Here is a 13,540-nt window from a genome sequence, read left to right as displayed (position 1 = left end):
AGAAGAAAGATATTACAGCAAACGTATTGAATCCAAGCTTTTTCATTGTTTCTCATGACTCCTCTTCCAAGGTTAATATGGCCAATTTGAATAACTTCTGCAGTATCTCCAACATAGCCATGGAGATGAATTGCTATGGCTCCTTAACAAATGTTTTACAAATAAGTTGGTCCATGCATATAAATTTATGCTTTCAACAAGCTGATCAGAGCTCCCTACCTGACATTATTAAATACATGTACGAGCACCAGAGGCTAGAGCTTCCCAAAGGCTGTAAATTTCAGTGCATTAAGACATGTATGTAGGGTATTAATCCAAGAATATATTCTGACACTTGACTGACATGCGTTATGATGAATAGGGACAACAGGGTTGTCACCTTGTTTTGCAGACTACAGAAGCAAAGAATTAACAAGAGTAATTCATGTAGATTGCACAGGTCATCAACATTACCTTCTACAGCATCCTTGGAGTCTTCATCTTTATCTTCTGTTCCATCACTGTGTTTTAAAAATAAAACAAAAATATTAATACAATCCAATATATGCACAATAAATGTAGTCAATCTTAAGAGTGTAATGAAGGTTAAAGGGCAGGAAGATCATAAAAGAATTATGCAGTGATCATGAAAAGAAGCTTTGCTTCTCACACTATTTCATGTTGGAAACAGATTTATTGTCAACTTCACAAGATTTTCTCTTAGGGAAAGAAGGGAGAAGAGAGAAACAAGAGAAGGGTGTTAAAAAGAAAGACTGTAATATGAAGACATTTTAAAATAAGAATAAAACTTACTGATTTTAATTAAGGAGGACAGTTTAGTTTTGCTTCATATGTTAAAAGGTTGAGCCACCTTATGTCACAAGTATGAACAGCTATAGGTTATTCAAAGCTGTAAGTCATAAGTGTTCTACAAGAAATCAATTGCCACACAATTTTGAAAGTTTCCAAAAGCTAAAGGAGAAAACAGAAATCCTGTAGGAAGCAAGCTCTAGTTTGCATGAAAAAGTGAATCTAAAGACTTGTAAAACTGCAAGCAAGAACATGCACAAAGGGATCTTTCATTTTGCAAGCAGAACACAGTCATTAGTTTAGCACAGCAAAATTTAACCATTCAGTATGGATTAATTAATGAAAAAATCATACTGTGATTAAGTGAGAAAAGTGTGAATAATGTATCAGCATTAAAAAAAAAAAGCACCATATTTTTATTTTCCAAAATGATGATTTCATGCATTAATTATGAGGAACCCATCTGGTTTATATTTCTCAACTCAACCAACCTGTCTGATGTTGGAAAGGATAAATTCTCCTCATACATATCCCCTTCTAAACCAAGACTGCTCCAGCTACTGCTGTTACCATTACTGCCAGGAGAAGAAGAGAACACAGCTGAACTAGAAAAGAACAATACCTCAAACTAGAACCTTCATTGTCCTTAGAGCTGTTTTGTCAAGACATTTAATGCCAAGAGCATTGAAACTTCCTAAACAGGTTTGCTGGAACAGAGTACAAACATGATTGTCAGTGCTATTCACAGCAGCAATGTGCCCAATAATGCAAAACTGCTAAGTTTCAGTACACAGGTGAAAATATTAATTTGTACTCATTAATTTTCCAGATCAGTGCTAGCCGTAATTCTGTCCTCAGGTCTAAGCATATTGCTCATTATTTATACAAACTCAACAATTTCAATATGATTACTCATAGGAATATGGATTCCAACGACAATATTTGCTTAAGGACTAGCTAAGAGTTCATAAAATTATACATTGTGAAGACACCTGCACAAATAAAATCCTTCCAACTCATTCCAAAAATCCAGTAATGATCTCCAACAGCCTGATGAGAAGGAATTCTGAGGGCAAATAAAAAACCTTTTTTAGAAAAAGTTCTGAATATTGTTCTACTAGCTGATTTTTTAAAAATGGGGGGGGGGGGGGGGAGAGAATTATAGATCAGTGAAAACAATACTAAAAAGATTGATTCGCTTACACTTCATAACACATCGCATTTATTCCATGACTACATTCAAGCCAATGCAAAGAATGGAAAAAAATTGAGCATGTCTTTACACTGGTACATTTCAGGCATTATAATTTGCAGAGTTTGTTAAGCCTGTGTTTATGTACAAGATTGAGCTATTCATATGATTAAATCTCCTGTTCCCCAACTTAGTAACTCCCCCAGAGTATGCCTGGAAGGCTTCCAAAATAGGATTTCAAGATAACCAGCATGCTTTGAGAAAGCTAGATTGTCTACTCTAGATGGTATGACAAGCCATGAAGCAACTGCAGAGAACACCTGCTGCAAGGAGATTCCTTCTTCACCTAAGTTTTGTGTGACTGTTAAAGCTCTTCTTTTCCGCCCATTCCACTCAAGGCAAATATGAAAATACAAAACAAACGCTGGAAAGAAACATTTCAAGCGGCAGACATTAATCTCTCTTAAGAGTCTGCCAGTACCAGCATCACCTATCAGTGTCCTTTGCTTTCCAGTATGCCTGCTTGGATCCCAATTTCAAAACAGTAACAGCAGGTTAGCAAGCCTGCAAGATGAACACACCCTAGCAGGAAAAAAATTTAAAAGTTGCAGGTGTTTCATTCAGCATGTGCAAAGAACAGTTCTCTCATTACGCAAAAAAGAAAAAAGAAAATTAAAGAGCAGAAGCTTCCAAAGAAACCAACTTGATTTGCACAGAGAATGCAATCCTGGTCTTAAGAACACCTCTCAAGCTACTGTGTGAGACTATCACAGTATATATGAAGTATTAAATTTGGTTTGAATTACATGGGTAGAAAAGATTTAACATAGCCTACCGATACCAATAGTTTGCACTCAAACAGCCTCTTTCACAGAAAGTTATAAATGCATAACATAAGTGAAAGTGGCAGTAAAAGTTGTCCAAGTTCTTGGACTGAAGGAAAAAGTATTTGCAACCTAACAGAATAAGCTCATGTATACTACTATTCTGATTAGGTAAGAGATTAATATATTTTTTTAAGATGTCAAACTTAGTCTGAAATAAACATATATTTAACTGTATGATTACAATCCATAGCAGTGTGTGAGACTTTTTTGTAATGTGACCTTTATTTCATTCTAAGATTCCAAAGTAACAGTCTTGAAAATAAAGTCCTGTAACAACAGAACAAGCGATAGAGGCATTAGAATGCTTCTGTAATGTTTCATGCAGTTCTTCAACACGAGCCAGCAGAAGAACTACAAGAAAAGCTTTCAACTTTTATATATACATAAAAATACATATATACACACATATTGTACATATGGGAACTATAACTCAGACCATCTGCTTTGAGATTCTGCATTAAGTACATGCAGTCAAAGCTAAGAGGCTTCTGCTCTGAATTATAACCTAACCTGGATGCTCTGATTCATCCCCTGGAAAAGCCCATGTCTCTGACTATGCCTATACCTATACATTAACTACAGAAAAAGTTATAGAAAGTTATAGAAAAAGACTATTTTATTTCTAAATTAAAGTCACTAATATTAGGCAGGCAAAGCAGAAGATCCAAGCACTCCCCCACATAACTAACTTTACCAAGTCTGCTAAAGAACTTTCACTCCTATTTCCATTCAAATGGAACTGCAGGGATCATGCTTTGGTAATTCCTTCCAAGTTGTCTTGCTGCCTTGTTTACAGATAGCTTAATCCTCTGTGAAGTACTGAAGTACAACTTTTATATTCATCTGAGACACAGAGGGCATGTACCATTTCAACAGAGCTATTACAAAAAAAAATGTTTGGTTTTGTTTTTCCCTGAAGTAAAGCAATGCAAGGTAAATTGAACTGGACCACTGTAGCTTGTACTGTTGTGTTGTTTTCTGGGGATTGTGATCCTGTGCTCCAAAAAAATTTCATCTACCCTTAATGGAATCTCTAGGTATATTATTATGAAGATAATTCCCAAAATGTCAGCTAAGGGAGTCTGAAGTACCGGTATCCATTGAACACTGCAAATAGCTTGGAAAATACTGGGGTAAAGGAAAGGTCCTCCCTCACCAAGTAAAACTTGTCTAATGTTCACTATGCTGCTTAGTTACATTGTACTAGTGCTATAAACAAATTGGTCTAACACTATCTAGTACCTCCAAGATGGTACAAGCAAGACTGCTGACAGCTTCTTAGACACTGGAAGGAAGTGCACCTGCATTAAGAAATAGCTGCCAGGGGAGCAATGCTACCTGATAGTACAGTTAAATGTTTCAAATTGACATGGTTTACATATAATCAGCACAGTTTGGTTTTTGGTTTGTTTTTTTTTTTTAAACAGATGGCCCTAACTATAAGGAAAAAAAACCAGCAACAACAACAAAACCAATAAAAAACCAAACTTTTAACTGCTGCAACTGCATAATGAATGCCCCTCTATGACTGAATGGCATTCTCCTGTTTAATAAAACAGTTTATATTAAAAAGAGGAAATAAAAGCAATAAATTTTCATCACTGCCACACAATTTTACTTCCTTAGAAGATGCTAACACTGTTCCACAGACAGCGTTATTACCGAACCTTGTTTTGTTACAGAAGGTCTCTCCTCTCACCCCCCCAATATCTTTTTACTCAGGGCAATAGCCCCACGTCCTGTCACTTCCACCTGCTAAATCTCAGCAACACAAAGGAACACATACGCTGTTACCAATCCACAGTTGGCTTTGTAAAACTAGCTGATCAATTTGTGCATGCCGGTTTCTTCTGCCAACACCTTGCTGTCCAAATTACACCCCCTGATCTCCAAGTAAAACGCTAATTTAGTTCATTCCTCCTCTAATGAGCCACAGATTTTCTTGCAAGTTACAGAAATTACCCTCTTTTCATTTAAACCTGTTTTTGGGATGATAAACAAACAACAAATACAACATAAGCACTACAGGTATAACAATGTTCTTAAACTCTTTTTTTTTTTTCTAGCATCAACTAACCTATATTTTATTCATTATTTGTAACAGCCAATAAATTGAATATTATTCCTTATACTCCAAAATTCATCATGTAAGTCTAAACTCCATTCATTCAATGGATGATGTTAAAATAACTTTAAGGCAATGTGCTCTCTTACAAAATTATTCAGTTGTACGAGTAATAAATTATACTAGTAGTTTGATTAAAATATTTAGTTAAGCAAAACATGAAAAAATATTTAAGTGAGTAGTTTCACTTTGGTACAAAACAACCCATTTGTACATTACATAAGGAAGCACATCTTCCATATTTTTTTTTAATCTCAGTGATGCTGGAACTACTAACTAGAAAGAAAAAACCTCTCCCCCAGTTCTACTGTTCTTCAACAGAAATGCTGAACTTTTTACAGTAGCATAAGTAGTATATAAATCATAAAAAACTAAGTTTACTCATTCCTCATATATTCCTTACATAGAAGCTTGGGCCATAACTCTCAATATAACTTTCCCTGGAAACAGGCAGAGACATTGCATATTTTTAAAATTCCCATTCTAATCTTTGTTAGTTATCAATCAGCCAGGGGAAGTGCAGCAAGAAGCTCTGTGGAAAACTTTACTTCCCTGAATGGGTAAGTTCCAATATTACAGACCTGTAAGCTCATGGTTAGTAGTACGTAAATACTCCACCAACATCAGTTAGAACGGTTTATAAATTCAACTCCCAAAAAAGACAAAAATTGCTGTTAAAGCTCCTCATGCAAATTCTTCAAGAATAGATGAATTTACATAAAACAAATTCTTAATAATTAAGTTTTAGTATTTCAGAGCAAAACTAATAAACAATACTTTCAAGTTGTATTTTACACGTGGTCGTTTTAAAAATGTCTGCATCTTTTGCTAATACTTAAATTATGTATGTACAGTTTTGCTTGATGTGACTCCCTGACTTCAATGACAACGCATGCTGTACACATTTACAGAGTGTACAGTATGAACATTCCTGGGCAACAACATTTTGTAAGAAAACACAAATACTAGAGCTCTTTTTAATAAAAGGGTCGCTGTGTGTTGAAGACAAAATAAGCTCTTCTCCCCCAATCCCCAGGAGAAAAGCACTTGATGTCAAGTAATTTGGCATCAAAATAATTAAGTATACTAACGTGTTTATAGTTACCTGTCACTGAGGTGAAGAAAGCTGCTGCTCTCATCAGGATGTTCATCTTCAAAACTTAGATTGGACCAGCTACCCGTGCTATCATCACCAATACTAAGACTCATCTGCTGGCTAACAATAGATTCAACAGAGTGAAATCCTTCTCTTCCAACAGAGCTAAACAAAAATTCAAAACAAAAACATCACCGCATTTCAAGCTGATTTGTGTTAGTTCATTTACAGCAATTTAACACCATTTCAAAGACATTAAATTCCAAGGAAAAGAAAAAAAGGGGTAAACCATTAATTTGTACCCTATTCTCAATATAAGAAATGGAGCAATCAAATGAAATGGAAATTTCAACAGGTTTAGGTCAGTGATTACTATATGAAATTCTTTCAATAAAAGACGGAGTGAGTGGCACAAATAACTCTCTCATTTGGAAGATTATTTGCTATAAAAAATAGAAGGCATTTCAGTCTTATGGACTGTATATCAAGGTACACTTTCCAAGCAGAAGACTTAAGATTTTTGAACTTGTTCACTATAGGACAGTTTGGCTACTTTTCCGCCCCGCTTCCAGTACAACGAGTTGGTGGTCTGCTATTGCAGGCAAAGTGCTTAAGTACTCACTGGTGTTTAAAATGTTAGGAATCCATTTTTTAAAAAGGTCTTTCTATAGAGAAAGATTTGTCTTCCTGCTTCAAGGAAGTGTAGCAACACGACTCATACTGAATTTTTCCCTCAGGAAACATATTGAAAATTTTATCCAAAAAACAATCAAGCAAGTATGCTCAATAGAAGGTAGCCTTTAAAAGACGCTTCAAAAGATCCAGTTTGATAACTTTAAAGAATTTTGACTCCTTGGAAGAAAGTTAAAATATGAGAACATGCAAACTGTGACTATCTACATACAAGTGAAGTGGAAGAAAGTTCAAGAAAAATTATCATCCTACTACCACCATAGCAAGGAGCCACGGTAGCATTCACTATTTAAAAAGCCACCCTTAACCCCATCACTGGCAACACTTCGCTCCAACGAGCATGAATTTCTGCAGACAAATATGTAGCTTTGAATAAATAACTGTTTGACCTGGAACCCATTTGGGCAATAAGGTGGTGATTTCCCCCCATTTTTATTTACAGTTATACCAGCACTAGCAACAGTTCTTTTCACCACACAAGGCAGCTTCCCAAGAACCATATGCATTACATACCATACATGAGATAATGATGTAAGAAACATTTATAAATTTTGTCATGTTAAAGCCCTAATAACACCTCCTTGTCACAGAAACAATAAACAGTACCTCTTTGAACGCTGTATTTTATTGTTGTCATATTCTAACTAGAAATTTTAAATAATATTTTAAGAAGTCATTCAGAAAAAGTACCTTTGAAACTGCAGGTACAGAAAAACATCACCACGCTACTAGTTTTTTTTTGTTGTTGTTCACACACTAAGGACTCAACTCTGTTGTATACAAGAGAGCCACAATATATATCTTATTAGCACTTTTATGCTGCTAGAATTTTTAATTTAACACTTTTGATTCCAAGGTGATAAAAATTAAAGCAGATCTTGTAGTTTTCTACAAAAGTTACCCCCCACAAAACAAAATAAAAGGTTTCATTCACATCTATGGAGCAGAAGCTAGTACATACAGGTTTCATATCCAACCTTGAAAAATTTAATTCAGTCTCACTGTGGCCTTTAGCCACTGAACATATAAAAATAATTTTTATTATTCATCATGATGCCCCTCTAGAAACTGGGAAAACAAACTTTTAGCTATTGTGAGTAATTCACACACACAAAGAAAGTAGGAAAATAAATATTACTAGAAATTGGAAAAAACCATCATGGTAAAGATTGCTCTTGGACCTGAAGAAAAGGAATTTCAAGTCACTCTGATCACCACACAGTCTGTTTTAAGAATCAGTTGCTGTTTGCTCCAAAGTCACTGTGGCACGTATTTCCTATTTATAAGCCTATTAAAGGAAGCAGTATATTAGCCTTTGCTAAATACACAAGAATTTCAAAGTCAGTTCCTTCTCTACTGTATTTTATAAACTAAAGTGTATTTTAGTAAGTTGGTTTTTCTTTAAGTAAGGTTTTTTTCCCCCAATAATGACACTGTCACAACATAGCTATAATCAAAATAAAGCCTTCATACCATAAAGCAATGGCTAGTTTGACCAGTACCAGATGTTGGTCCTACTGACAAAAGCAAAAATAAACTACCTTTATTTTTTAGCACAGAAGTGGAAATACAGGTAGGGAACAAACCTATCAATAAAACTTGTAAGGTCTACTATTCTTTACTGTAGGTAAAAATAACAGCATTTCAAGTTGAAATTGTAAATTCTACTTACTAGTCACCTACTGGAACAGATGCATGCTCATACACATAGAAACCTTGGTTTCAAGCTCACACAGGTGGAAAAAAGACTTTTTCCCCTAGTTCTGAATCATTTAAACATCACCAGAGGAATAAAAAGAAAACATGCAGAGCATAAAGTGTATATTTCTACCAAAAAAAAAAAAAAATTCTTTCTGAGCACATATTTGTATGAACAATCCTCCTTTTTCTGGTATGGAATGGAACAAGAAAGAGAAAATTAATATTACCTTATGTTAACTGCCTGACCAATATTAGTCATAGCTGATGTCATTATTTCAGTAGTAAGGCTTTCAGCAAAACTGACTCCATCTTGTCCAATACCACTGTCAGCTGTTAGACTTGTGTAACTCAGCTCTCCTTCTGCTTTCTCTACAGCTGCAGCAGCCCCCTTGTCAGAAACCACTATCTTCTGTTCTACATCAACGTGAATTTTAGGAATTTCAAGCTGAAACACTCTTGATTTTTGACAGGCACCACCTAATCCAGAATGAAGAAAATGCCTCACTGGAATGGAGGATTCTTGCGCAGGTAGATGATGAGATGTACTTTCTGTACAGTACCGATGCTCCTTCATACTGCAGCATCTACAGACAGTTCCAGAAAAAGGAGACAGTTTCTCAGTATATGAGAGCCTATCCCCATTTTTTCTGTTTTCAGCCACATGGAGAACAGCTGACTCTAAACCCATTTCTAAAGTATCATCTGCTACTTTCCTAGCATATTGTTCTATAGCTTGAATTATGTCTTCACTGTAGCCACTTTCATTTAAACTGCCTGTACTATGATACAGTTTATGATTTGGGGAAAAAGGAAGAAATGTCCTAGAAAATCTTGTTTTAATAAGATCCCCTGTGACTTCATCAAATTCAGTCTTTTTATATAGACAGGAATCTGTCAGAGACTTTGGCAAACATGCTCCCGACATTTTCAATTTCTTCCTGACATCACAAGTGATACTGTGTGCAAGGGATTCTGAAAAATGTAACAACTCCGTGCATTCTGTTCCCTGTGTGACGATACCCCTGCTGTATGTTTGGTCTTCACAGCCATGAACGCTGCTTTTCACTTGCTGTACTGCATCTTTATTCACCGCTTTGATCAGCTCCACCTTACCGTTTACCTGTGCATTTTGCCCAGGAAACATCTTTCTGTTGCATCTCAACTTGGATTTTCTAGCAGCTTGCTGTAGGCCCGATTTGATAGACCTGTAAGCAAGTCTGCTGGCATAGTGATCCATTAACAGTTCAGCGTTACCACCTTCTCTTTTCAAAACTCGAATAATATGATCCGCGTATTCGTCAGTCACACTTTCACAGCTGGGGTATTTGGAAGTCAAACCTGTCGTGCTTGAACCTTGCGGTAAAGGAAGTACAGATGAATCTCTCTCCCCCGGCCACTGGTCCTGTCCTGGACCGCACCGCTCTTTTGAACTAGAATCTTTATCGCCTTTTCTCAGATAAAGGCAATCCACCTGACAGTTAAGCCGCTTCAACCTCAAGAGTTTACAATGCCTTGATTTCACTATCTTCTTGGCCTCGCTGATGACTTTCCCTGCCATATCACCTGCGTAATTCCACAAAGAATTGCACGTCTCTTCTGGGATATTTGTAAATGCAGAATATCCACATCTTTTGTTGTGCATACCTAACTGAACCTGTCTATCAGCTTCTTTTGTGTTGGTTTTACCATCTAAATGGGAAGCAGCCATTTCAGTTGCTAGTGAAATTATATGGCTGGCTAAGCAATCTGCATACTGAATTGTTTTTTCTGAACACTCCTCTTTCTCAATGGGCATTTCAGAATGATCTTCATCTTCACTACTTTCCACTTCTTCAGAAAGCGACCGCATGAGTTTCAGCATAAATTCCTCATTTTCCAAAGAGTCATGTTCGGTTTCAGACAAACCAGCAACGGATGGATTGTACGGTGTAGAAGGTGGTGTTGCAGGTGCAAATTCCTTTGCCAATTCTCCCTTGAGTTTCTTTGACAGTTTTCTTAGGTTTCTTTCAGAACTACTTTGACACGGCACTAAAGGAGTTGGTGGGGGTGTACCAGGCATTACACAGATATTTCCGTCTTTGAGACTTGATTTATCTTCCACCTGCAAAGTATCTTCACTGCCAAACATCACTGAAGAAAAGCTATTGGCTTGCAGAAAACAATCAGCCTGCCTGTAAGTCACAGGTCCTGATGATGGTTTCTGAGCATCATGGTTTTTTGAGGGCTTGTTTAAATATGTTATTGAGCAGCTTCCTGTGTCAGTGGCGTCCTCTAGAACACGCCTAGCAAAAGTCACAGTGGAACAAGTCGGTGGCGATTTTGAAGAAAACCTGTGTCCTTTTTGTTCCTGCCAACAATCTTTAGATTCTGAAAAAGACTGAACAGAATGAGTTGGAGTAAGAAGAAAGTTACATGGATTATTCAAAGGCATCTGATGTTGTTCCACAATTACAGAAACGTTGCTTTGTTTCTCAGTCTCTTGCTTCTTTATCACACATTGGTCTTTTCTGCTGATATCTGCGTAACTCTGGGAGCTCACACTACATGCTAAATTCTCACTACTGTTGCATAACACAGTTTTACTTTCATCCACAGATTGTTTTATGACGTACTTGGCCAAGTGATCTGCAAACACGTTCTTGGGGAAATCTTCACCAATACATTGCACATAAGGTTTTTTATCTATTATTTTTCTTGTTAAAAAGTCTGTATATTCTTCTACTGCTTTTGTTACTCTAGATGAGGTTATAGCTTCATAAGCTTCATTTACTATCATATCTACCATAGTTCCAGAAAAAGTATTAATGCCTTTCGACCCACTTGTTATTTCTGAATTGCTGTTCATTCCAGATCTATTGTTTGTTTGTCTGGTATTGTTTTGGCTATGTAAGAGTGATGAAGTACTTCCAGTACTTTGACTGTGATCTGAAGTTAGGTATATATTTCTGAAAGAAGCTACTTCCTCCTCTCTCTTTCTGCTTGTGAAAAATGGATGAGTGGAGTCTTTGTAAACTTTGTCATCAGAATTTGGAGCAGTAGATACTTTTGCTTTATAAGCATCACAGGAAACCTGATGTTGACAAAGAGCTCTTCCAGCTAACGGCACAGGTATTGAACTTACAACACCAGAGGTGCAAAACAGAGCTTGCTGTACTGTATATTCCTTCTTGGAATCTTGGATTGGCTTCACTGCTACCCTATCATTAAAATTAGGAAAAACTGTGGAAGTCCGTGTTGACTCTAACATACTTTCTGCGCTCACATATTTAATGTTGTCCATGGAAACACTAATGGCTGCTTGTGTTGTGAAGGTCACATCAACCTGAGATAGTTCAATAAAAGCCTCCTGAATGACAGATTCAGACAAATCTCTGGCATAGGATCTTACCACTTTGTCTTCATAATCAAATGATGAAGGCTGTGCAGTTGTAGGCGTCGATGGATAGGAAAACTGGCATACTTCCATGATTCCTTCAAACACAAGTTCCTCAGCAAGGTCTGCCGCAAACCTAGCAACGGTGTTGGTAAAGATTTGTTTCTTTACGTGCCGCAGTTCTTTCAAAGCACCAGTTATAGCTTCGCTCACCAAAAAGTTTGCTATCCCATTAATGGCACGTTCCTTCAGGGAGATTGCTCTACGTCTTCCAATCTCATAAAAGGCCATTTGAAAGACTGAAGAAGTCAATCTAGCAGCCAATTGACAAAGTGCACTGGTGCAGGAAGAAACGCCTTTTTGCAGGTCTTTAAATGCACTGCCAAAACTTTTTTCAACTAATTCAGCTGCGAATTTTTGAATGCTATCTCTAATCATTAATGACTTATGTTTAGATTTTGCTTGTTTATCTGGCTCCTTACTAGTTTTCATTCTGAAATCTGCAGCTTGACCTTTTTTCTCTTTCAAAGCAATGCCTTTGTGTTTCGGATCACTTCCTGCGCATACTTGTTCTGATGAGGACTCAGAATGAAAAACAGAACCCAGTATTTCAAATGAAACACTATCAGCGTATGCTGAATAACTATTATAAACTGCATCGTGGCGATTTTGACCTGTCCCATCTCCACCAAGATTAATTCGACATAAACATTCAGAAGAACCACAGCTCCCTAGTGGACTGAAAGCTGATGATCTAATAGGGCTGAACAAGCCTCCATTCTCTTCTCCTGATGTTTTAACTGGGCGAGGGGAATCCGGGACATCAAAGACGCTGCTATATGGCGATTCTGGTTTACGAGGAGTTGGTTTCTTTACATTGGCTGGGAGAGTGGGACGATCAAACTTGAATTTCTGAGGATTCATTGTAATGCTTGCAGAAGACAACTGTTCATGTGCAGTCCTCCTTTTCTGGGAGGGATTCCCTAGGACGGGATCCCTAATAACTTTACAAGAGTTCTCCAAGGCTTGTTCCAGCTCATCAAACTGATCAAAACTGTCAAAAAATTCACTCACTTCTGAGTCTGAATCCTCTATGCCATCTTTCACTACTGGAATTTTTGGCAGCTGAAGTTTTGCTTTCAAGCTTTTTTGATACCCTTCTTCATCTAAGAAGATGATGGGGCTTGGGCTGGAGCAATCTGACTCAGAGGATTCAGCGGGAGAGGAAGAAAACAATGTTTTACATAAAAAATTAACACCTTGATCAGAAGGATTATATGGCTTATAGAAACTCCTTTGTATCCAAGGATCAGAAATCGAGGTTGTAACTGAATTTTTCACTGAGGGCAGTTCCTTAAGTCCCAAAATATCAATCAAAGTAGAAGATCTGGCAGATGACTTTCGACGTGCAGAACCCACAAGGATCTTTGAGTCAACAGCTTCTAAACATTGACCAGGGATGGTCTGTGAAGCAGCATCTCGATGGTTTCGAGAAGTAAAGCTGCATGCACCTGAAAAGGCAAAAAAAAAAAAAAACGAAAGAAAAAAAGATTGCACTGAACTACAGAAAACTGGGGACAGATTTTGATGGCAGCTGCTGGGCTTGTTATTGTTGCAAAGTGCTAGCTGATCGTTCATGATTAAAGCAATTTTTCATTTTTTTCAAATCCTATTATACTAATCT

General features: G+C 37.0%; 1 protein-coding gene across 1 annotated transcript in view; it reads right to left on the bottom strand.

Annotated features, from left to right (window-relative positions):
* Window positions 1–13,540, bottom strand: part of AKAP11 (A-kinase anchoring protein 11) — a 39,582-nt gene that overhangs the window by 8,106 nt on the left and 17,936 nt on the right. The window contains 5 exon segments of the mRNA XM_074149993.1: window positions 454–500; window positions 1,281–1,364; window positions 6,099–6,242; window positions 8,395–8,403; window positions 8,711–13,367. Coding sequence (XP_074006094.1) covers window positions 454–500; window positions 1,281–1,364; window positions 6,099–6,242; window positions 8,395–8,403; window positions 8,711–13,367 — 4,941 coding nt within the window.

This window comes from Numenius arquata, chromosome 1, assembly GCF_964106895.1.
Source record: "Numenius arquata chromosome 1, bNumArq3.hap1.1, whole genome shotgun sequence".
Classification (NCBI taxonomy): domain Eukaryota; kingdom Metazoa; phylum Chordata; class Aves; order Charadriiformes; family Scolopacidae; genus Numenius; species Numenius arquata.
Note: the sequence above shows the minus strand (reverse complement) of the source record. Positions and strands in the feature narration are given on the sequence as shown.